General features: G+C 48.8%; 1 protein-coding gene and 1 long non-coding RNA gene across 4 annotated transcripts in view; one reads left to right on the forward strand and one right to left on the reverse strand.

Annotated features, from left to right (window-relative positions):
* Window positions 1-5,810: 5,810 nt before the first annotated feature.
* LOC124252410 (uncharacterized) lies at window positions 5,811-14,536 on the reverse strand. Its single transcript, XR_006891954.1, has 3 exons — window positions 14,464-14,536; window positions 7,679-7,900; window positions 5,811-5,996 (listed from the first exon to the last, which is right to left on the reverse strand). It is a non-coding gene; the product is annotated as an uncharacterized LOC124252410 (long non-coding RNA).
* A 9,360-nt stretch (window positions 14,537-23,896) lies between these two features.
* Window positions 23,897-24,802, forward strand: part of DGAT2 (diacylglycerol O-acyltransferase 2) — a 30,433-nt gene continuing 29,527 nt past the window's right edge. For 2 of the 3 annotated variants that reach the window (XM_046685859.1, XM_046685858.1), the window contains exon 1: window positions 23,897-24,158. Coding sequence is in view for 2 of the 3 variants with exons in the window: in XM_046685858.1 (XP_046541814.1) it covers window positions 24,119-24,158 (40 nt within the window). In the remaining variant the exon portion in view is untranslated. The remainder of the gene's footprint in view (window positions 24,159-24,802) is intronic. The other variant, XM_046685861.1, reaches the window with a different exon arrangement.

The following is a 24,802-nucleotide window of genomic DNA, read 5'->3' on the forward strand; positions in this document are numbered from 1 at the left end:
GTCAGGAGGTGGGGAGGGGAGCGCCTCCTTTGTCTCACTGGATTCCACCTGTGCCCCATTAGCCTAGACAAGGGGTCAGCAAACTACAGCCTGAGTTGAATGACCTGGGGGCTAAGAATGATTTTTACAGATGGACATTTGCAATCAATTTGATGGCAGGGAACACTAACTTCGAGCCCCAGTTAAGTAATTTCATCCTCCTAAAAATTCCATTATTTTCATTAGTAAACCCATATTACAAAAAATTGTACTCAATTATTTACTCTGTTTTGTCAATTAACATTTTGTGGAAATTAGTTTCCTCTCTTGCTGTAGAAGTACCTACCTGACATCCTCGACTTGCCTCTTGGCCTGAAAAGCCTGCCAGCCCCCATGTAACAAGCAGTTCTGCGTTCCATCTCAAATCTGTCTTAAGCCGTCCCAGATCCACCCTGCACTTTGGAACCAGTAAGGTCTTCCCAGCGCAGGTCGGATAAAATCATAACCCTGCTTAAAACTTGTCAGCGGCCTCTCTGTGCCCTCTGAGTGCCTCTAGGCCCTTGGCTGGCTTACAGCCCTTCCTCCCTTCCTGCTGTGGCTTCTGCCTTCCTTCCCGGCTGCTCCCTACCCTCCTGCAGCCTTGTGGAACTTCTGCCAGTTCCCTAGGGCACCTTGCTTCCATGAGCGCCAGCATCTTGCACAAGCTGTTCTCTCTGCCTAAAATGCCTTTTATTCTACTCCCTTCCACCCAAATCCAATTCCTCTTGGTCTTTTCAGATGTTACCCCCCCTGGAAAGCCTTGCCCGGTCCCACCCCCTCCAGGCTGTTAGGTGCTTTCTCTGGGCTTCCACAGTCCAGTCTACCTGCTTCCTTCCAGCCGGGCACTAATCACACTTTTTAAATGCCTTTGACCCCCACCAGACTGGGTGCCCCTCAGAGCCGCAGTCAGTCTGATGCTGTACCGATGTGCCTTGCTTCCCAGTGGCAATGCTCCTGCTGGCTCCCGCTGGCTCCCGCTATGTGGGGAGGAAGCAGGCCAGGGCTGGGGCCCCGATCCATTCCTTTCCTGGGTTGCAGATGTCCATCTGTACAATGGGGACAGGGGGCCTCTGGCCTGCTGATGGACTAAGGCCTGGGTCAAAGGTGGGAGTAGAGCTTCAAGGGGACAGAGATGGGGTGGGGAGGTGGTAGCTGAGCTTCCAGACACCTGTAATCAGTTCTCCACAAGCAACCCCAGAAAGACATGGGACTGACGTGATCTAGACCATTCCAGCCAAAGGTCAGTCCTCAGGGGCCAGCTGCAACTGGCCTGGCCCTGGACCCTGCCCATCCCCCGACCTTTCCCTCCCAATAGCCAGGAACAAAAAGGACCTTGGTTGGCCATGCTTCTGGTGCGAGCTCAGCAATATGCATGTGCACTTCTATGGCTATGTTTCTGCAAGAGTACCCTTGTGTGTACATGGCCTTGTGTAAAAGCACGTACACAGGGGCCGGCCCAGTGGCGCAGTGGTTAAGTGCACATGTTCCGCTTCTTGGTGGCCCAGGGTTCACTGTTTGGATCCCGGGTGCAGACATGGCACCACTTGGCAAAAGCCATGCTGTGGTAGGCATCCCACGTATAAAGTAGAGGACGACGGGCATGGATGTTAGCTCAGGGCCAGTCTTCCTCAGCAAAAAGAGGAGGATTGGCTGTAGTTAGCTCAGGGCTAATCTTCCTCAAAAAAAAGCACGTCACACCTGTGCATGAGTCAGCATGTGCATGTCTGCATGTGCCAGTGTGTGCTTCCACGCATATTGACACACGGTGTTCCTGTGCCCCATGCATCTGGGTGTGTATGGCCGTGTGCATGTGTAAAGCAGAAGGTAGAGGAGATCAAGACCCCTCAGCCCTGCCAAATTGCGACATGTGGTTCTTTGAGGCTCCCCTGACCCTGTAGCCTCCATTCTCATGCAAAGCTCCCACTTGAACCCCAGGCTCCCAGTCTATAGGTGGCCCTTACCCCTTCTCCCATTGATCCAGTGCTGCTGGGAAAGACCTAGACGCTTGAAATAACAGGATGAATCCTGAGGGTGGTACAGGAGACACTGTCAGTGCTCCCCCAGATTCCCTCTGATCATTGCTCTGGACCCCATTCTGTGCCTCTGTGGACTTTTCCTTCTAACCACCCGCCCCTGCAGCTCTCCTGGGCTTGCCTGGGACTATAGAAGACAGTTTTCTCTGTGTGCAGAGTAAGGTAAATACCTGGGTGTTCACATCTCCCCGCCCTGCCCCATCCCAGGTGACCCTTAGCCAAGACACACAGGTTAGCTGCCTTGCTCTAAGCTGGAACAAACATGGGGCATAATTTCCACTCCAGAGCTCCCTGGGGGGGTCCAGCTGAGTCTGTTCCTGGTCTAGAATTACATCCTGCTTACACTCTTCCCCTTCCTTGCCTGGCTGCTCCAACTCCCTCTCCAGTTTCTCCTGAGGGCATTTCCTCAAGACACCAGTCTCATAGGGGCTCCTCAACTCAGGATCTCCTTCTAGGGAACCCGACCTAAAACAGGGAGATGGGCTTAGAAACCACTTATTCCAACAGAACTTCCGTATGATCCAGCAATTCCACTTCTGGGAATATATCTCAAGGAAACAGAATCACTAATGTGAAAAGACATATGCACGCCCACGTTCACTGCAGCATCATTGACAAGAGCAAAGACATGGAAACAAACTAAGTGTCCATCAGTGGATGAATGGATAAAGAGAATGTGGTGTGCATACATATACATAGTGTAGGGGAGGAAGACATTTCCTCTATCCACTGTGGGTTCTTCTGGCTGGAGAACAAATTAAACTCACATGAGACAGAATAACAGGAGAAAATTAAACAAAGCTTTATAACATGTACACATGGGAGAGGCTCAGGTAACCTGAGGAACTCGCCAAAATGGCTGAAGCCCCCACCTTAAATATCATATTCAGCTAAGGACAAAGGAGGATGTTGGGGGTGGGGGGGAGTCAGTTACAGGAGGTTACCAGACAAGCACAGTAAACAGGAATAAGATTATTATGCAGATTTAAGTCTTTGCCTTCTGCACTGATAAGAGTTTCTAGAGATAAGGTCATGCCCCTTCTTCCTGGTACAGAGAGGGAGACACCTTTACAGATGGAGATTTCCCTTACAAATGTAAATGTCTCTTACAAAGGGTAAGTAAATTCTACTGTTCAGTTGCTTTCCTGTCTGCAGTTTATTAAAAGTAACCAGCCCCAAACAATCTTCATGCCAAAGAGACATATCTTGGGGTGGCCAATTCCAGGCCCCCACAATATATAATGGAATACCATTCAGCCACAAAAAAGGGGAAATTCTGCCATTTGCGACAACATGGATGGACCTTGAGGGCATCAAGCTAAGTGAAATAAGTCAGACAAGGAAAGACAAATACTGCATAACATCACTTACATATGTAGCCTCAAGAAAACCCAACACAATCTGAACTCATAGATATAGAGAACAGACTGGTGGTTGCCAGAGGTAGAGGCGGGGGGGGGGGGGGGGGAGGAAGGGGTACAGGTGGTCAAAAGTTACGAACTTCCAGTTGTAAGAGGAATAAGTCCTGGGGATGTAATGTACAGTATGGGGACTATGGTTAACAACAATAAAAATGTATTGTATATTTGAAAAATAGCAAGAGAATAGATCTTAAAAATTGTTATCACAAGAAAAAAAATTCTATCTATGTGTGGTGTTGGATGTCCCCTAAACTTATTGTACAGGTGATCATTTCACAATATATACATATATCAAAATATCAAATCATCATGTCGTACACCTGAAACTAATACAAGGTTATGTGTCAATTATGTCTCAATTTTAAAAAATAAATAAATAAAATAGGGAGAGTAATAAAATCCAACTCATTAAAAAAAAACAAACAAAAAGAAACCACCTACCCCAACTATCTGCCCACAATCCCACTGAACAAAGAGGATGTTGAGGCCCAGAGAGGGCACACGTGTCTCCAGGGGCTCCCTCTTTGGCATGCGGTAGCCCCACCTTGCCACCAGTCTACTCTGCAGGCCGGAGGCCTTCTCTGCAACACCCTCAACAGCCCTGGGCTACAAAGGTTTTCTGATCCTGTTTGGGGCCACCATGCCTGAAGGCGTCCCCTTAAACCATCATCTCTCCTTGGAAAATGAAGCAGCCAGGGTCAGAAACAGGGAAAGAGAAATCTTTCAAGGTGGGGGTCAGCAAGGCAAGAACTGTTCTGTCAGTAACACCGCACGACACTGCCTTCAGGGGTGCACAACTAAGAGGCAGATGGGGCTCTGGTTGACGAAATCCAGACCTTTTTCTCTGACGAGGCCTCGTATGGTAGAAAAGGCACTATCCTGGGAATTGGGAAACCTGGATCCCAACTACAATTCTGTCATCGCCTGGCTGAGTGACTGTAGGGGAGTCAACAGACACTCCAAGGAAGTCAATTTCCCCATCTACGGGATGCCGGCAACAGAGTCCAGCAAAGCACGGCATTCAGAGCACAAGATTCAAGCCACGAACCCACTTCTTATGCATATGGCCCTCTTGGAATGAATGAGCCAGCTACTTACCCCATCTGAACCTTAGTTTCCTCATTTGTCAACAGAGATGACCACAGGACTGACCTCACGGCCTGTTGTGAGGATTAGAGGGCACAACGCACACAGAGCAGCTGGCAGGTCCCCGCACACCGCGAGCTTGGAGTCGTGGGTGGCTATTTCTGCTCCTGTTATGTACCATCCCACGGTTGTATAACTGGCTTGGCTCTGTGGCCACAATGACTTGACACAACTCCCATGCCTTGTAAAAGCCAGAGGACATAACACAGGGGAGACTACCTGGGGGAGAGAGTTTCAAGGGCTTCCCTCACGCCTCCCTGGCTTCAGGAGGAAGAAGCAGATTCCCCAGGGCTCCAGGCCAGGGCTGGAGTGGGTCCTCAGGACCGGTGGGCGCACCCGGGTGGGACAGGTGTGTGTCTGTGTGTCTGGCAGGATTCACTGTGGTGCACAGTCAGTCCCCGTTCCCTTTCCATTTGTGAAGTGGACAGAAAAGATGCATACTTCACTTTGTTTTGTTTCTTCAGATTAGAGAATGTATTTATTTTGTCAAATTTCCTTTAAAATTTTTAAAATCATGGCAAAATATAAGTAACAAAATTTACCATCTTAGCCGTTTTTAAGTGTACACTTCAGTGGCATAAAGCGCATTCACACCGTTGTGCAACCATTGCCACCATCCATCTCCAGAACTCATTTCATCTTGCAAAACTGAACCTCTGTACCCACGAAACACCACCTCCCCCTTCTCCCTCCCCTGGTCTTTGTTTTCTTTAATCTGTGCAAGAACTGAGTGTGGTGGGATGATCCCTTTAATAAATATTTACTAGTGGTTTCTAAAGTGCCTGGCTCTGTGCTAGGCCCAGACCACAGGACGAACTCATCACCAGACTGAAGGTTTAGGATTCAACAAGCCTGAACAAAAATGGAAGAGAAATGTTTTCATTTCTTCATTCAGCAAAACTCTCCTGAGGGCCTGGGGCTGTGGGAGGCAGCAACGGAGGACACCCCCTCCCCACCTGGTGCGGGGTGGGGGTCGGGGTGGGGCGGGAGAGCGGCTCCAACTGCTACTGAAACCAAAGCGGATTCGCCTTCTGGTGAGTTAAATCAGACTCTCAGCTAGAGGTAGTTGTCTCACAGAGTAAAGTATATTTGCAGCAAATGGGAGACCATGCAGAATCATTTCCAGAGTCATGGCGTCCCCAAACAAAGGGAAGCAGGGAGCTTTTATTTCTGATGGGGAATGAATATTCCAAAGAGAGAGGTGGGTATTTGCTTGCACAGGCTCAGGTGGAAAACATGCTTCCATGTACACCGCAGGGTATGGTAATAAGGCCCAAGCTCCTCCTGGAGAGATCTTAGCATTAAAACAAGGCAAAGGTCATAGGCGTAGCTCTGGTTGTGAGGCTTGGTGTGGTTCAGGGTCTTGGTGATTGCATCTCTTTAACACAACAAAGGGGAAAAAAAAACAAATTGGAACAACAGTTACCATCCCTGATTTGGGGGGGGGGGGGAGCAGCAAATAGTCCCTGACATAACCACCAACCCTCGTGGCTTCCTCGCCCCGGGGCTCTCTGCTTCACCAGATCCTACCCACAGACCTACAGCGGGAGGCACAAGCTGCTGCAGAAATCCAAGGGAGCAGGGACCTCACTGCCCAGAGCTCGTGGAAGAGCACTGAACAGGGAGTCTGGACCCTGGGTTCCAGCGCAGCTCTACTCCGATCTCACTGGGTGACCTTGGCCAAAACCCCTCCTCTCTTTGGATCCCACTCTGCTGTCAAACTGGAACCAACAATCCCCCACACATACACCCCAAACCGCTCTGGTCATGGCTACACGAGATCATGAATACGCGTGAACTTTGATGACTAAAAGGCTTGGTGAAGTGAGGGCTCCGATTACCCACATTCTGTAACTTGCCGTTTAGAGAAACAGGCATCACCGTCTCTGTGGGCTGCTGACTCCAAAGCTGCCCCTATTTCCTCCCACCCGGCGCCACGACACAGATTCAAACAGCCCCCGTGCGTTGGTTCAGCCCGCACTCTACAGCTGGGAGTCGGCCAGGGACTGAGCAAAGGCCACACGGCCTGCCTGCCTCTTCCCAAGTAAGTCATTTTTATTACCTGGCCTACCCAGATGCCCTCACCAAAATAAATGAATACTCAATATTATCCCAGATAGTGAGCACTGGAAGGAACCTTGGAGACCATCAAGAGTAACAGTAATAGTAACAGTAAGATTGCTATTATACAGTATGCTACTATTACTACCACTGCTACCATGAATGATAACAGCAGCGGATGCTACAGGGCAGGCACTGTGGTGAGAGCTTTCGACAGCCTCATTCAAGCTTCACTTCATCCCCTTGAGGTTGGTTTTACCATTACCCACATTGGATGGATGAGGTATCTGAGACACAGAGAGGCTGAGAAACTCGCCTGGGGTCACACTGGTGTGTGGGGCAGGGCTGGGACTCAAACCCAGGCATTCAGATCTGGAGGTCCTCCCACCCCCTTCCATGCGGCTGTGTGGCACAGCAGGGGAGGCTGAGGGAATTTGCTCAAGGTCACACGGAGGGATGCTTGGCCCTGACAAATAAAAATGGCAAGTAATAGGATATATTGGAGTATATGAGGAAGCCATTTTGTGTAAACCTAATTCGGCCTGACCTTGTCTTTCCAAAAGGGCCTGACCGAGGCCAGTGAGCATGCATTGTATATCTGCTTTAGAGATTCCCTATGGCAAGAGCAAAGGCCCTTGAGATAAAGGTGCAACTTCCCTCCCCATCCCAACGTTGGCATTTCTTTAAGGATTAAGCATCTTTCCTCAGGCTAGAAACTGATTGCTGCGCTCACCTGTGACCACCCAGCTCGAGCCAATAGACTTGCCTCCTGCTACGCCCTCTGAGAGAGCAGACCCACTACCTGCTGTGTCCATCAAGTGCTGTGCCGACAGGGCAATCTTGTGACTATTGTGGGAGGGACATTTCAATCACATGTGAAACGTCCTGTATGGGGGTATATAACCACTCTGTGCACCCCACTTCTTTGGTGCCCTTTCTTCCTTTGAAAAGAAAGGCCCCGGGCCATGGTCCTCAGATTTCAGCTCAGAATAAACTCACCCAAATTTTCATTTATAGATTGGTTATGGATTATTTTCGTCAACAGCCCTCAGGCCCTGACAGACAGCCCTGTAGACAGTCAGGAAGGTGTCGCAGTGGAGCACTGTGCTGCTTCTGCTCAAGAGGTCACGCTTGGAGTTCTGCTTGGGGTCCCTGTGACAGGTCCTCCATGACAGGACACATGAACGCTTTCAGTCTTGGCAGTGCACAGAAGAAAGGCGGCTACCATACAAGTGGATAAGAAGAAATCAGAGAAAATCTTAATGGATTCTTAAAGGTCTAGTGTGGCCTAGCATGTCAGCTGGGAATAACTGACAGCCTCAGATATAAGGCCGCTCAGACTGACTGAGGAGCTCTTCTTCATAGTCCTGCACCAACACTCCCAAGAAAGACTGGATGGGGCACTACAGAGAGCCACCCTGCACTGCTTCAGACAGTCAAGGAACCCTAATCCTTTGCTCCAACCCTTCTTTCTACAAAGCAAAAGCCTAAGTCTCTAGGAGAGGGACAGAAAATGACTTTGTTCCCAGGGCCCAGGCGAAAGTCCATTGCGCCTCGGGCAGGAGCAAAAGCAAAATTCATGGTTTCTTAGGGGAGGGGTAGGAAACCCTCTTGTCACCCCTAGGGCACAGTCTAAGACCCAGTGTTGTTGTAGAAAGGATAGACAACACCCTGCCCCTGGGGGCAAGACAGGAAATTGTCTCCAGCCTAGGGACCTGCAGTGACACCAAACAGAGGTGGGCTTGATGTCACTCCACTGGGTGAAACTCTTCCCCACCCTAGACCAACCACAGGACTAAGGCAGCAGCAGATAGTTGCCATGGGGAAGAGGCTCAGGAACACTGGGAAAGCCCTATCTCCAAGATCAAGACATACAGGGCCTGCTCAAGACCCAGTCGAACCTGCATAATAGAGAGCCCACTAGGCCCACCATGACCCTAGCACAAGTAACAAGCTGACAGCAGGCTACTACTCAGGGACGGGAAGAGCATGGAGATGCCTTCTGTGACCCAGGAGGACAGGGACTATGGAAAACTGAGGATGGGGCAAGGGCACTGGGAAGGACTTCATCAAAATTTGAAAATTTGTGCTTGAAAGGACACCATCAAGAAACTGAAAAGACAGCCCAGAGAATGGATAAAATATTTGTAGAGCATATATTTGATAAGTGACTGGTATCTATAATATATAATATCTGTAAGGAACTCCAGCAACTCAATAATAAAAAGACAACTCAATTTAAAAATGAGCAAAGGATCTCAATAGGCATATCTCCAATTAAGATGTAGAAATGGCCAATAAGCACATAAAAAGAAGCTTAACATTATTAGTCATCAGGAAAATGCAAACCAAAACCATGAGAGACCACTTCACACCCACCAGGATAGGCTAGAATCAAAAAGTCAGATAAATACAAGTGCTGACAAGGATATGGAGAAATTGGAACCCTCAAACACTGCCAGCGGGAATATAAAATGGTGCAGACACTTTGAAAAACAGTATGGCAATTCTTCAAAAAATTAAACATAGAGTTACCATTTGACTCAGCAACTCCACTCATAGGTATACACCAAGAAAAACAAAAACATATGCTTATGCAAAAATTTGTACATGAATACTGATAGCTGCATTATTCATGAAAGCCAAAAAGCAGAAATAACCCATTTGTCCAACAACTGATGAATGGATAAACAAAATGCAGTACTCATACAATGGAATATTATTTGACCATAAAAAGATACTGATACGTGGTACAAAAGGATTGTCTTAGGCCATATGGGCTGTTATAACAAAATACCGCAGACTGGGTGGCTGAAAACAACAAAAGTTTATTTCTCACAGTTCTGGAGGCTGAAGTATAAGATCTGGGCACCAGCATGGTTGGATTCTGGGAAAGGCCCCCTCCTGGGCTGCCGACTTCTGTTATCACCTCACATGGTGCAAGGGGTGAGCTGATTCTCTGGGGTCTCTTTTATCAAGACCCCAATCCCAATCATGAGGGCTCCACCCTCATGACTTAATCACCTTCTAAAGGCCCCACCTTCTAATACCATCACTTTGGGCATTAGGTTTTCAGCATATGAATTGGGGTGGGGGGGGCGGCGGGACACAAACATTCATTCTGTAGCAAGGATGAACCTTGAAAACAAATGCTAGGTGAAAGAAGTCAAACACAAAAGATCACATATTATATGGTTCCATTTACATGAAATGTCCAGAATAGACAAATATGTAGAGGAGTGGTTGCTTAGGGTTGTGAGGCATGGGGAACTGGGGAATGAAAGGGTACAGGGTTTTTTCTTTTTTTATGTAATGTGGTAAAATACAGATAAAATAAAATGTACCATTGTAACTATCCTAAAGTGTACAATTCAGTGGTATTAAGTACATTCACAACACTGCACTATCTAGTTCCAGAACCTTTTCATCCCCCAAACCGAAATTCTGTATCTATTCTCCCTTCCCTCCAGTTGCCCTGGCAACTATAGGGTTTTCACTTTTTTGTTTCTTTCTGTTTTGTTTGTTTGTTTGTTTTTGAGGTGATGAAATATTCTACAATTGACTGTGGTGATGGTTGCACAACTCTGTGACCGTGCTAAAATCCCCTGAATTGTGCACTTTAAATGCTGAATTGTGTGGTATGTGAGTTATAGCTCAAAGCTATTAGAAAGAGAGAGAGAAATAACTGGAGCTATGAGAGGTTGCAACTATAAGACAGAGATTTTAAAATAACTATGATTAATAAGTAAAAGAATCTAGCAAAAAATAGACAACCTGTAGAAACAGATGGGGAATTTTAACAGAGAGATGAAAACTATTTTAAAAAAAGAGTCAAATGAAGTACAAAAGAAGTGAAAAACAACATAGGGATGAAGAAGTCCTTTGACGTACTCACCAGCAAACTGGAAACAGCCAGGAAAGAATCAGTAAACTTGAATCTAGATCAATAGAAATTAACCAAACTCAAACACAAAGAGAAAAAAGAGTGGGGATGGCAAGGGGAGAACAGCGCATCCAAGAACTGGGACAACATCAAAAGGTCAAAATACTTACACAACTGGAGCCTCAGAAGGAAAAAAAGAGAGAAGGAAGAGAAAATATTTAGAGATAATGGCTGAGAATTTTCCCAATTTAATGAAAGACAACAAATCACAGATCCAAGAATTCCAGAGAACCCCAAGCAGGATAAATACAAAACACATACACTCCTAGATAAACAGTCAAACTGCCAAAAACCAAAAATAAAAAGTAAATGTTAAAGGCAACCAGAGAAAAATACAAAAGAACAAAGATAACAATCACTGCAGATTCTTATCAGAATTTATGCAAGCCAGAAGATGATGAAGTGACATCTTTAGAGAGCTGAACAGAAAGGCTGTCACCTCAGAAATCTATTCCAATGAAAATATTTTTCAAAAATGAAGGTATAACAAAGAGGTGGTGGCCTTGTGGTTAAGTTCAGTGTGCTCTGCTTTGGGGGCCCAGGTTCAGTTCCTGTGCAGACCTACAGCACTCATCTGTCAGTGGCCATGCTGTGATGGCAGCTCATATACAAAAAGAGGAAGATTGACAACAGATGTTAGCTCAGGGCAAATCTTCCTCAGCAAAAAAAAAAAAAAAAGAAAGAAAGAAAGAAGGTAAAATAAAGACTTTTTTTAAACATAGACTGAGAGAATTCATTGCCAGCAAGATGTATACAGAAAGAAATGTAACAGGAAGTCCTTTAGATGGAATAGATATACCAGATGGAAATCCAGATTTACACAAAGAAATGAAGAGTACTGGAAATTATGAAGGAAAGCAACAAAAAAGAAAGGCAAATATAAAGATTTTATTCTTATTTTTAATCACTTTAAAGAATTATTGACTGTTCAAAGCAAAAATAGTAACAATATATCATAGAGTTTATAACATCTGTAGAAGTAGAATGTATAACAAAAATAGCACAAAGGATAGGAGTGAGAAAATGGAAGGATACTGTTATAAGGTTCTTACCCTGTACATGAAATGATACATTATTATTCAAAGATAGACAGTGATAAGTTTAAGATGTATACTGTAAACCCCAGACCAACCACTAGAAATTTTTAAAAGAGGTATAATCAATAACCTAGTAGTAGAATAAAGTGGAATCATAATAAAATACTGAATTAATCCAAAATAAGGCAGGAAAAGAGGACACAAGACCAGATGGCAAAAATAGAAAACAACCAGCAAGGTGGTAGATTTCAATCCAGCCACATCAATAATTATACTAATGGTGAAAAATCTAAACACCCAATTAAAAGGCAGAGATTGTCAAACTAGATAAAGACAAAAGACTCGGGGCCGGCCCCATGGCAGAGTGGTTAAGTTTGCGTGCTCCACTTTGGTGGCCCAGGGTTTTGCTGGTTCAGATCCTGGGCACGGACATGGCACCGCTCATCAAGCCATGCTGAGGTGGCGTCCCACACGCCACAACTAGAAGGACCCACAACTAGAATATACAACTATGTACTGGGGGTCTTTGGGGAGCAAAAGGAAAAATAAAATCTTCAAAAACAAACAAAAGACTCAATTATATGCTATCTATAGGAAGCTCACTTTAAATATAAAAACATAGATAGGTTAAAAGGGGATGGAAAAAGTTACACCACACAAACACTAATCAAAAGAAACTTAGGGTGGCTATATTAATATTAGACAAAGTAGATTCAGAATAAGGAATATTTCCAGAAAGAGAGAGGAATATGATACAATGATAAGGGAGCCAATTTATCCAGAAGACATAATAATCCTAATTACACATAGTCGAATATCAGATCTTCAAAATACATGAAGCAAAATCTGATAGAATTGAAAAGAAAAGTAGATAAATCTGCAATTATAGTTGGAGACTTCAAATTTCCTCTCTCCATTCAGTGTTTGATAGAACAAGTAGACAGAAAATCACAAGGATACAGAAGACTCAAATGAGAACATCAAACTTGATGTGACATTTCTAGAACACCATACACACAACATCAACAGAATAAACACTCTTTTCAAGTATACATTAAAGATTTGGGGGAAAAAAGATCTGCGAAGACACATCACATTACCATATTCTACCCGTGAAACAAACCTCAACAAATTTGAAAGAATTGAAATCACATGAAGCATGTTTTCTAATTAAAATGGAATCAAACCAGAAATCAATAACAGAAAGATATCTAAAAAATTCCCAAATATTTGGAAACAATATGCTTCTGAATCAACAATGGGTCAAAGAAGAAAATACAAAGGAAAATTTAAAATATTTTGAACTGAATGAAAATGAAAACACGAGATATCAAAATTTATGGGATGCAGCTAGAGCAGTTTGTAGAGGGAAATTTATAGCATTAAATGCTTATATTTAGAAAATATTATATTTATTTTTTATTATAACATTTGTTATATTTAGAAAATAAAGGCTTGGAATCAATAATCTAAGTTTAAGAATAGGAAAAAAATTATATTCAAAGCAAAACAAAGGAAGGAAATAATAAAGGTAAGAGCAGAAGTAGATAAAATTGAAAACAGGGAAATAGAGAAAATCATTGAAACCAAACATTGTTATTGGGAAAAAAAAAACTGATAAACCTCCTGTCAGACTGGTCAAGAGAAAAAGAATAAAGACAAAAATTACCAGTATTAGGAATAAAGAAGGAACATCACTACAGATCCTACAGCTATCAAAAGGATAATGAGTAAATATTATGAGCAAGTTTGTGCCAAGATATTTGATATCTTAGCTGAAATGTCCTAATGGAGGGCTCTCAGAGTGGCCAAGCCATTTCTTCCCCATCTGCACCTTGTATAAGACTGAGGTTTGGGCAGACAAGAGGGGAAGTGTGGGCCATAAAGAGTGTCCAAACTGCTGTAGAAAACATGCCTCAAGGCCCAAGGGGAGTAGCCTGGCAGAGGCCACACTGGGCTAGTTGCCTGGGTTCAAATTCCCCTGAGTTTATCTCAGGTCTGAGCCTCTTTCTCAACACTAGGTGCACAAGAAATGACAACCTTAATTCTGGAGATTGCCCAATGGCAGTGATGGAAAAGCCCCAGATTTAGGCTATGCCTCCTGCCCAAGCCACCTCCACAGCACCATCCCAATACAGGACTGAGGAGGTGGTTAAAAACCTAGATTCAGGTTCCCTCTCTCTCCTTCCCTCTCTCCCTCTGCCCCTCACTCTGCCATTCTCCCTCCCATCCAGGCCCAGGTGAATTAGAACAAGCAAGGGCTTTGGCATCAGAACAACCAGGATTCCAGTCCCAGCTCTTCTTCTAACTAGCTATCACCTTTGTAAGACTCAGTTTCTTCATCTCATTTTAAGGTTGTTGTGAACACTTACCTCCAGGGCTGTAAAGCCTAAATAACAGGATGCATGTGCAGTGTAATACACACGGTCAGGGCTACATTCATATCAGTTTCTGGTCTTTCCCTAAAGGACCCCTTTGCTGAACATTCTAGTGAGGAGTGTACTCCCTCTTCTCAGCTTGACCTTGAACTTCAAAAGCTCCAGGAGGGCAGAGACTGGGTCTACCCAGCCTTTCTCCTCACCAGTATATCTGCAGTACCTACACAGGTCTTGGCAAAGAGCACTTACCTGATAAATGCATTGAATGAGTGAACAAGTGAATAAATGGATAAACGATGACAACAGTTATTCCGGGTAACACAAAATGTAATACTGGATCCCACACTGTATTTCCCAAGTCCCTAGAGTGCACATGACTGCGGAGGCAGGGAGTGGGCAACGAGATGAAAAAGATACAGTCCTTACCCTTGAGGAAGTCAATAAGCTTTTTCTGACATCTTCCCTGTACCAGGTCTCATGCTAGGTTCCGGGATCCTCGAATCAGCGTTGTCCCTGCCTACAGTCAGACAGGAGAGAGAGGAATACACAGACAAATTGTTATACAAACTGTCTCTCCAAAACGTGTGCTCCCCCAAACTGTATTTCTCCAAGCTGTGAACTTCCAGAAGGCAGGGAGCCTGTCCTACACACCTCCAAATACCCAGCCCAGGTCCTAGTGTTAAAGTGTAAATGAAAGTTTTTTTGAAGTGGGTTTGGTTCTAAAGAAGGCTTCTTGAGGAAGATGCACAGAGATAGGAAGGATGGGCAGGGTATGGAAAAAGAGAGGCTGGGGGAAGGGCACTTCAGGTCAAGAGCGCAGTGTGAGCAAAGACCCAGAGGTGGAAAAGCACGTTCAAGGACACAGCAAACGACCTGATGCAACCAGAGAGCTGGATCCACATCAGAGAGAGGCAGCGGAGGCAGGCTGGAGAGGGTGGCAGGCGCAGGATCACGTGAGGCCTTGAATGCTCAGTTAAGGAGATTGGGCCTCATCTGAGAGCTATGGGAACCAAGGGAGAGAATGGTTGGCCTGTGTGTTCCAAAGATCATTCCAGGAAGCAGCGTGGAGCACAAAGCTGGAGATGGGGCACCAGTGAAGAGGCTAGTATAGCTGTCTCTGCAAGCGAAGGTGGCATGGCCAAGCCAGCAGGCATGGAGACAACTGCTTCCTGCTTGTTGAGGGTAGAGAGGTCACTGTGTATGTTTCTAAACATGCATCCTTTCAGAGGGTCAGCCTAATCGGAAATCCCAACTCTGCTCAGTTTCATGACTCACCACACCCCAAAGCCTGGGGGAGGCCAAGGGTACCAAAGAAAGAGGCCAAGACACGTTTAACCAACAGCTGATTTTACATTTCTTCCTCTTCAACATCATCCTGCCAGATTCAACGCTTCACTGCAGGCTTTCAGTTAGTTCACGTAAAATATTTGCTTTCCCACCCTTCTTTGTCTCTCCTGCATGCTCTGTGTCAAAATCCTTGTGCGGGTTGCTGATTAAAAAAAAAAACAAACCCCACAAGGCCGGACTGAGGGTGGAGGCTGGAATCACCAGGAAACCGCAACTCTAGGATAAGCTCCTGTCTGGGACAGCTGTTCCTCCCTGGCAGGGACCACGCTGGCTTGCTGGTCACCCTCCACGCTCAGGGACCATGCTGATACCCACAGGCCGAGGCCAGCTCGGGAATCTAGTGAAGCCACTGAAGAGGGAACTGGGGCATTAATATCACTCCTTCTCGGTGACTCAACCTCAGCTCCTGATAGCCAGTGTTCCTTCTCTCGAGGGCCACATGAACATCTCTCAAGTATGCAGTTTATACCACTGACCTCAGAATCAGCCAGGATTTTGCAGCTATTGCAGAGCATGGGCTCCAGACCCAGAGCACCTGAGTTTAAATCCTGGCTCTGCCACTTATAGCTGTGTGACCCTGGGCAAGTTTCTTAACCTCTTTGTGCCTCCATTTCTTCATCTGTAAAATAGGACTGATTATAGAATCTACTCCACGGGGTTGTTGTAAGACTTATTAAATAAATCGACACGTGTGAACGATCTAGAATACTAACTGGCCGATAGGAAATACTCACTGCAGTTTAGCACCTGTTACTATTTGCTGTAGTTCATGAGACTCGCTGCTTATCCTTTTGGAAAATTCAGGACTGCTCTAGACCTCTCATCTCCCAACGCTTCTCCAGCTGCACCCCAGCCCCCAGAAATTATAGATTTCTCCCGCAGGTTCTCTGAGATGCAGTTTGAGCGACTGAATGCAGCAGAGCACACCAGTGCTGCGCTGTCAGCTCCTCACTAGGAAGTCGTTCAGCAGTGGCTCTCAAAGAGTGGCCTTCAAACCAGCGGCATCAGCATCCCCCAGGATGTCAGAAGGGCAAATTCTTGGCCCCACCCCAGACCTAGCGAATCAGAAACTCTGGGGGTGGGACGCAGCAAGCCGGGTTTTACAAGTCCTCCGGGCGATTGGGATGCACATGGAATTTTGAGAACCACTGCCATGTGGTGTAGCAGAGTGGTTGATTTAAGTAGATACAGCCCAGTGCCATCGCCCACTCCTCCAAGAAGTGTCCCTGATCCCCCCCAGGACCCCCTCTTCCTCACTTCTCCAGCTTCCTCCCCGTATTGTAGTCATTTGTGCCCAGAAGTGCTTCTCTGGATTGCAAGTTCCCTGAGAGCAGGGTTGAGGTACATCCCTCCCTGCGCCCACACTGGGACACTAACCCCTCGCTTAGGAAAGAGATGCTGAGTCAAGCACGCAACATTTCCAGTTTCCTCTGACGGGGCCTCCGCTCCTTCCAGGACGCTCACTGGAGTTGCGGTTTCCCTTTAAGAGTTGTGTCATCTTCATGCTGAGATGCCTGTATCTTTGTCATTTCTCAAGTCCTCCAGTTTCACTTTTACTCCTTTCTCCCCCGTTATGTTTCTCTAAAGCCCTTTGGACAAGTTGGCCCATCCCCAGGTAAACCTGTCCTCCCACTTATTTTCAATCATAATACTTCTACTCATAACAACATTTGTCAAGTACTATAAGCCAGGCCCTGTACTAGACACTTTACACTCATTCTTTTAGCCCTTACAACCACCCTAGGAAAGAGGTACTTAACTTATTCCCAATTAGATGGAGCACAGGGAAACTTTGAACACAGAAGCAACATTAACGTGTGGCGAGGTTAGGGCTCATTCAGTCTGGGTGCCTACAGATCAGGAGAAGTACCTTGTCTAGGCATACTTATTATAGTTACCAGAAAAATGATCCACTCACAACCTGTCCTGAGCCCCTGCTCAGTAAGCTGCATCTGACCGGGTCTCAGCCCACCAGGGGCTGCACTTTCCCCCTCGTGTGGGGAGCAATGGCCTCACCATCTCTCTTCAGTGAGTCCCTAGCCCAGCGCTTACTATTCTATACTTTGAGAGTTTCCAACTGTGTTCTCAGAGCTCTGGAGACCGGGGTGTGGGGGCTGGACAAGTGAGAGGCTGACCACGCGGAACACTCAGACCACCCCTGATGAACCAGGGCAGCCCCCAGCATCTGTGTCACCTTGTGGGCTAAACAAGACTGTATTTGAAGAAAAGGTTCCACTGCTCAAGAAAGCTGAGAAGACTACTCCTGAATAGTGATTGTCCTTTATATATATTATATATATATATATATATATATATATATATAATTGACATGTAACAGTTTCTGGCATACAACATAATGATTCATATATGTATATCCTGTGAAATGATCACCACACACAGTAACTGTCTTTCAATGCATCTGTTTCTCCCAGAACGTAGGCTCCTGGAGAGCAGGGTCTGTACCCACAGACCAGCACAGGGCTAAGAGGGTCCCAGGAAAAGTGGGCCAGAGGGAAAGGAGGATGAAAATGACTGTATGAAGAGCGCTCTGTGCAAAGTAAGGTGACCCCTCTTTCCCTGCAGGGGAAAGGTCTTGGGAGAGTTGAGTAAGAAACTTGCAGACAGAATGATGCAAGGGGCAATTTCTGTACATGTTGCAACACGGCATTCTAAAACGGGGCTGCTCCGATGGCTGGTTCCCAAGGGTCTCAGCCCCACTCCTCTCTAGCTGGCTACATGTGTCACACAAGATAGGGCCAAAGGCCACTACCGAGCCCTGCTAAGGCCTGGTCTTATGGCTGGGAGGTCAGTGCTCCTAGGTTCTGGTTTGAAACCTAGAGTCACCTTCGATCACCCCTTTGCACCTTCTGCCCGACATTCATGTCACCAAGTCCTAGAGATTCGAAGGCCTCGGCATCTCTCCAACCTTCGCTTCTTAGCTTTTGCCTTGCCGTGCCTTTAGTTCACACTGCATTATCATCATCTCTCCCCTCTCTCCCTTCTCTTCTTCCGTCCAACATCAGCCAAGGCCCTCCTGTGGGCCAGGCCCAGTGTTGGGCACTGGGCACAGGGACCATTCTGATTCCACCTTTGTCCTCAAGGAGCCTCTCCTGGGCAATACAGGTGTGTAAACACGAAGAGTTACAGGTGCTCTGAAAGACAGAAGCTATGGGTCTGATGGAAGCACAGAGGTGGGAGGGGGTCCTTCTAGCGCCATGTGTTGCTTACCTTCCATTTATCACCAGACCCATTCTCCACCTTTCTCTATACTGCACTCCTCCTGGATTCTGTGTATGGACTGTATCGATGGGCTCCCTTACCCTTGGGCCAGTGGGAAGCCTGGAGGGAGGGACAGAGAGTGACTCTGCCCGGTCACCGTGGGTTGTCTGTGCCCCTTCAACGAAAGCCACAGCTTCCATCAGGCAGCCCTCTCCACATAGTTCCCTCTCTACATGGCTTCCTCCCTTCGGTCCTCCAGGCGACACCCCCTACGATGTCACTAGCTTTGGGGTACTGCACCATCCCTTGAGTTTTCCCTATCCCCTGCCTACATCTATGCAAATAGTCTTTGTACTAAAACTTCCTCAATTATCCAATCACAGGTGAGCTGTTTCCTGCAGGGATCCTGACTAATACAGGGCAAAGGTAATCAGGAAGTGTGTCAGGGAGGTGACAACTGAAGGTGTCCTTGCATGGACCACAGTCTTTCTAAACCACAAAACTGACCATATGTCATGCCTGCTAAAATCCTTCATTGCTTTGTGGATAAAGTCCACACTCCTTAGCCTGGGCACCCGAGACTATACAGCATCTAGCCCCTGGTGACCAAGCAGCGTGTGGTACAGTCACCCAGAAGGGGGAGAAGAGGTGGCTTGGAAGGGGAGGGGAGTCCCAGGAGGGGGGCAGCCATGCCACGAAGCAGCCCTGGCTGGCGAATTCCTGAATGAGAAGGAGAAGGTGGGTGAGTTTCCGGACCACAGAGCCATGCCATCACCTCTGTCCTCCCACCCTCCAAGTGAGCTGAGCCCTGGGAACGAGTGTGACCCAGACAAGCCCTGGTCTTGGGGCATGAGAAGTGGTTCCAATCCCAGCCTGAACACTGACATCTGACAAGCTCTTCAATTCCCTCAGCTTTGGTTTTCCCAACTGCAAATGGGAGTAACCCCACAGGGAGCTCAGGGGAGGGCATGGACAGGCGTTTGCTCTTGGCAAGTGGTTCCCGTGACAGGGGGCCCCTCTCCCAGCCTTGTGAGGCAGGGAAGCACATGCGCTCGAGGTTCAGGAAGGCTCGACTCCTCACTCGCTGTGACCCTGGACATCATCCTTCTCCTCACCTCATTCCAAAGCGGGGTGACAACCTCCCCCTGCAGGGTGGCTGAGGACTGGGTAAGCTCACAGGCCAGGGCCCAGCATGGAGCAGGGGGCTGGACAACATCTGTTTCTGCCTGTCACCCTGAGCCTCTCTTAGGGCACACGTTCTCTCTGACATGCAGGCCGGCCACTTACCCTCCTCTCTGCGATGGAGGGGCCGAGGCTGCCGTGCCTGTTAGGAGTCTCAGAGGGGCAAGTGTCCAGCCCCTCAAACCTCAGAGCTGCACCCATAATTCCTAACGGCAGCACAACATGGGTGACTGAAGGCGGTGGTGGGACGTGCCAACCTGCTGAAGCCCACCCCAGTCAAACCCTGCTTGGTGGCCAGACTCGACCTCTCTATCTCTGGTTTGGCCAAAGCACCCGTGGGCTGGGTTGGGAGATGACGAGAGAAAGGTGACCCAGGTCCCAGAGCCGTCCTGCTCTCCTACCAGCAGGAGGGGCAGGGAGGCCATTATAGACAGGAATGGAGGGACGTCAGGATGCGTGAGGAGGGGGCCAGAGAAGGCAGTGCCTGGTCTGAGCCTGTAGGTCCACCTCGCGCAGGGGAGAACAGGCCCAGGACACAGAAAGCTGCCGAGAAACTTCCGCTCCGGGCTGCTCTAATGTTGGGACAGGTCTTCTGTCCAAAGGCAATCTGGACCAAGCTGCTTAAGCAGGAGCCATGGGCGTGGCAGCTGGGGGCCAACGGGAGGGCACTGTCACTCTGTGAGGTGACCCAGAAGGAAGCAGCTGCCCCTCTCGGGCCTCGGACTTGCCCCTGCTCCCCTGGTGGATGTTCCCACCTGAGCGCGAAGGGCCCACACTGGGACCAGATTTTATTGTCCCCTTCCCCAAGCCCCCACCTCCACACCACCAACTCACCAACCCATCTGATCTTTCAAACCTCCCAATCTAATGAGGGTGCCCTGCTGCTCACACCCCTCCTTTGGTCCAGTTCCCAAAGGATGAGACCCAAGCTTCTTAGCGGGATTATAAGGCCCTTCCAATCTGGTCCCTGTCAACCTCTCCACTCTCATCTCCTCCTCCTCCCCTGCCGGCATCCCTCTTCCAGCCACGCCAGCGTGCTCACGGTTCCCACCTCCAGGCCTTCACCCAGGCTGTAGCTTCTGCCTGGACGCCCCTCTCTTTCCTCTCTAGCTGGCAGAATTGAACTCATCATCTCAGGTCCAGCCGCAACATCATCTCCTCTCAACCTTCCCAATTTACCATTCTCTTCTCAGTGCTCCCACAGCTCTTCGTCTGTGACTCTACTGTACTCATCCATTGGTCAGTCCACTGTTGACGGAGCTGCTATGCCGAGCCGGGACCACACTGGGGCAGAGTGATGAGGTTCCCAAACCTGGGAAGCGCCTGGCCCAGGGGAGAGGCAGACACTGCAGACAGATGGTGACAGCACAGGAGGGAAGGGCCGACCTCAGCACAGCCTCACAGGTTTCCCTGCACAGCAGCCCGGCTGTCCTGCAGCAACCACTGGCTTTGGGACACTGTCTCTTGGTTGGGTCTCCTTGAAGGCACGGACTACCCTCTGTGTCCCCATGAGAGCCTGGCCCAAGAAGGTGCACAGGAAAAATGTGCTGAAGTAGATGAACTTGGGATCTCAATGTTTCAAAGGGGACTTGGTGACCTAAAGTCTTGCCATTTAAAATAATAATATCTTACCTTTCATAGCAGAGTGGTAGCACCCTTTCACATAACAATATTTCATTTGATCTTTAAATATTCAAATGAAGTCAGCAAGATAGGAACTGTCACCTCCATTTCATGATGCAGAAACTGAAACCTAGATAAGGTGAGTGACTTGCCCAAGGACACTTGGCAAGTCAGTGGTAGAGGAAAGGCCAGAATCCAGGCCTCCTGCTTCCCAGCCCAAGCTCTGCCCCTTAGATCTTACTAAGGTGAGTGGGTGGGCTGTGGATTCCAGCCCAAGGCCTCCCCCACAGGAGACCCTTCTGGAGCTGGCACAAGCCACACACTGACCTGGGGTCCTTCCAGGCCAGCAGGAGTATTACCTCCAAGAGGACTCAAAACACCTCTGGAGAGAGGATACAAGAATTCACTAGCACCTCCAGAATCCTGTTTACCCAGAAATACATCACATGTGTTCCTACCTCCCAGCCTTTGCACATACTAGCTTCCTAGGTCTCCCACTCACCTCGTATGCCACTAGCCTTCCCTCAGTTTTCTAAGGACACGAAGCTCTTTGCAACCTCAGAGCTTCATCACATGCTGGTCCCTCTACCTGGAATGCTTTTCTTTCTACTCTTGGTCAACTCATGCCTCAGGGCATAATGACACCTTCTTTTTTTTTTTTTTAATTTTTTTCATGGAGGCTTTTTAATTTTTTTTTTTTGAGGAAGATTAGCCCTGAGCTAACATCTGCCACCAATTCTCCTCTTTTTTGCTGAGGAAGACTGGCCCTGAGCTAACATCTGTGCCCATCTTCCTCTACTTTATATGTGGGATGCCTGCCACAGCATGGCTTGACAAGCAGTGTGTAGGTTCGCACCCGGGATCCGAACCTGCAAATCCCAGGGTGCCGAAGTGGAAAGTGCAAAATTAACCACTGTGCTACTGGGCTGGCCCTCACAATGACACTTTCTCAATGAGGTTTACTCCTATGGCCCCAAGAGGATTGAACAAATGGGAGTGTTTCTATGTCCCATCAATGGCATTTGTCACACACTGCCTAGCACTGTGACTTCTATCAACCCCCCCAACCCCCACAAACAGATGGTAAAGACCTCAACAGCAGAGTCCCTCTCCTCTTATGCTGTGACTCCACAACCAGCTCGCTCAAGCCGTGGAAAGAAATGCATCTCTTCATGCTTGCTGTCCCACCCCTTCCCTCATCCTCCACATCCAACAAGCGACTCCATCACATTCCAGCAGGTCTCATCCTCCACCGCTGCCCTAGCTCAGGGCTCATCCTCTGTCACCTGGGTCCCTCCTCCGGCCTCCCCTGTCCATTCCCCACACTATGGCTGGAGGGCTCTAAAACCTAATCCGACCACTGTCATTTCCCTGCTCAAAGCTATCCTAAGAACCACACTCCCACCCCAACGTCTCAGGACTGGCACTCAAGGACATTCCTAAGATAAAGTGCCAGCCTCATTTCCCACAGCTGCCTTGGCTCCAGCCACCCGAGCCCTGCCCCAAACACGCTAGCTTTTCTAAGACTTTAGGCCCACCCTTCTGCCTTGCCCCCACACCCTCCATCTGCAAAACTACTCATCCATGGGCAACGAAAATAATTTTGGAACACCTTCTGTGTCCCTGGCACTATGCTAGGCTTTTTGCATATTTTACCTCATTTAGTTCTCAAAGCACCTCACAAAATAATTATTATTTCCATTTTACAGATACAGAAACCGAGGTTCGGGAAAGGCAGGGTCAGAACTGGACTCTAGGTCTAACTGATTCCAAAGCTGCTGTGCACTTCTCTCTCGTGGAAGCGCTCCCAGCCCCCGGCCCAGGCAGGGGCCTCTCTCCTCTGGCTGCATAGCCCCCTGGCTTCTCTCTGTTCCCAGCACTGCTGCCAGCATCTGTGTGGGATCTCTCACGCCCGCGACCCTCACTAACCTGAGCATCCCAAGGGCAGCGCCTGGGCTCACTGGGCAGGGTTCCCAGGACTCAGCAGCGCAGAGATGCTCTGTGAGGTTTCTCGATAAACAGGTGGAAAGGCAGAGGGAGCTGGGTGGGGTGCAGTGTTTAGGAGCCCAGCCCGCACCTAACGAAGCCGGAGACCACCAACGGGAGGCGGGACCTTACCATCTGTAGCCAAGAAAAGGTCCCGCCAAATGGACAGCACAGCCCTCCCCCTCCCGCGTCTGCACGCCCTCGGCCTGCCCCGCACGTGCTCGGTTTGCCGGCCCACGTTCCAGCTGCCGGCCGTACCAATCTCGGCGGGGGGGCGCAGGCCGGGGCCAGCGGGAGGCGCAGGAGGGGCGAGGCGCGCCTCTGGGGGGATGGACTCGAGCTCCCCAGGACTCCGCACGCCACCGACGCGCCGGGGCAGAGGACCCAGCCGAGCCGCTCGGTGGGCGCGCTCCCCCGCGGGAGGAGGGGCGCCGTGGAACGGCCGGCCCGCCCCCGCCCGCGTCGGCCCCGCCCCGTTGTGAGGTTATAAAGTGCGGCGCTGCGAGCACTGAACGTCCTGGTCGCAGCCGAGGCTCCGGTTTGGTTTGCCGTCCGGGTCGCCCCGGCCGCGCACCCGCAGCTCCCCGCGCAGCAGCCGCGCCGCGTCGGCGCCGTCCCCGGGCCCCCGTGCTCGGCGCGAAGCCCTGGCCCCGGGGCCGGGGCATGGGCCAGGGGCGCGGGGTAAGGCAGCTTCCCGCACGGCCGTGAGTGCCCCCGCTTCAGCATGAAGACCCTCATAGCCGCCTACTCCGGGGTCCTGCGAGGTGAGCATCGGGCCCAGGCGGCCCGGAGAGAGGGCTCTGATGGAGGGTCTGGGCGATGAGCCGTTCCCGCCGAGGGGTCTGCAGGCCGCGGGGGCTTTCATCTGGGGCTGTGAAGCTGCCAGGTTTTCAGGACAGGATACCATGAAGGGCTCAAAGGCAGGTAGGAGAGTGTGCTCATAATGAGAGTGCTGCTGGAGGACCGGCCGCTGTGCACCTTAAGGTCCTAACCCCTTTTGTTCGGGGAAAGCTTGCCTCTCCCACCCCCAACCCTCAGCCCACCCCCGAAATCTGGGTCTGGGATGAAAGAAGAATAATCGTTACCTAGTTTGATCCAGGCAGCCTGCCATGGTAGTCAAGTCTGGGCTAATTCTCCACTCTGGCGCTAGTCAATTTTTGCCACCTCTGTTACATCACTTCCCTTCCCCCGGCTTGTTTTCCTCATCTGTGAAATGAGGGTGATACCTCCCACCCCTCGGTAATTAGGGATAGTCTGAGAACTCCTCTCTAGCCCATAGCATTGTTCTGGCCTCTGGCCTTCCCTCCCCTCTCTTCTCTTCTCACCAGCTGGAGCAAGCCGTGAGAGACTGGATGGGGCAGAGTGGCAAGGCTTTTGCAATCCCATGAAACAGCCACCAGATGGGGAA

Source organism: Equus quagga, chromosome 14 (assembly GCF_021613505.1).
Source record: "Equus quagga isolate Etosha38 chromosome 14, UCLA_HA_Equagga_1.0, whole genome shotgun sequence".
Taxonomy (NCBI): Eukaryota; Metazoa; Chordata; class Mammalia; order Perissodactyla; family Equidae; genus Equus; species Equus quagga.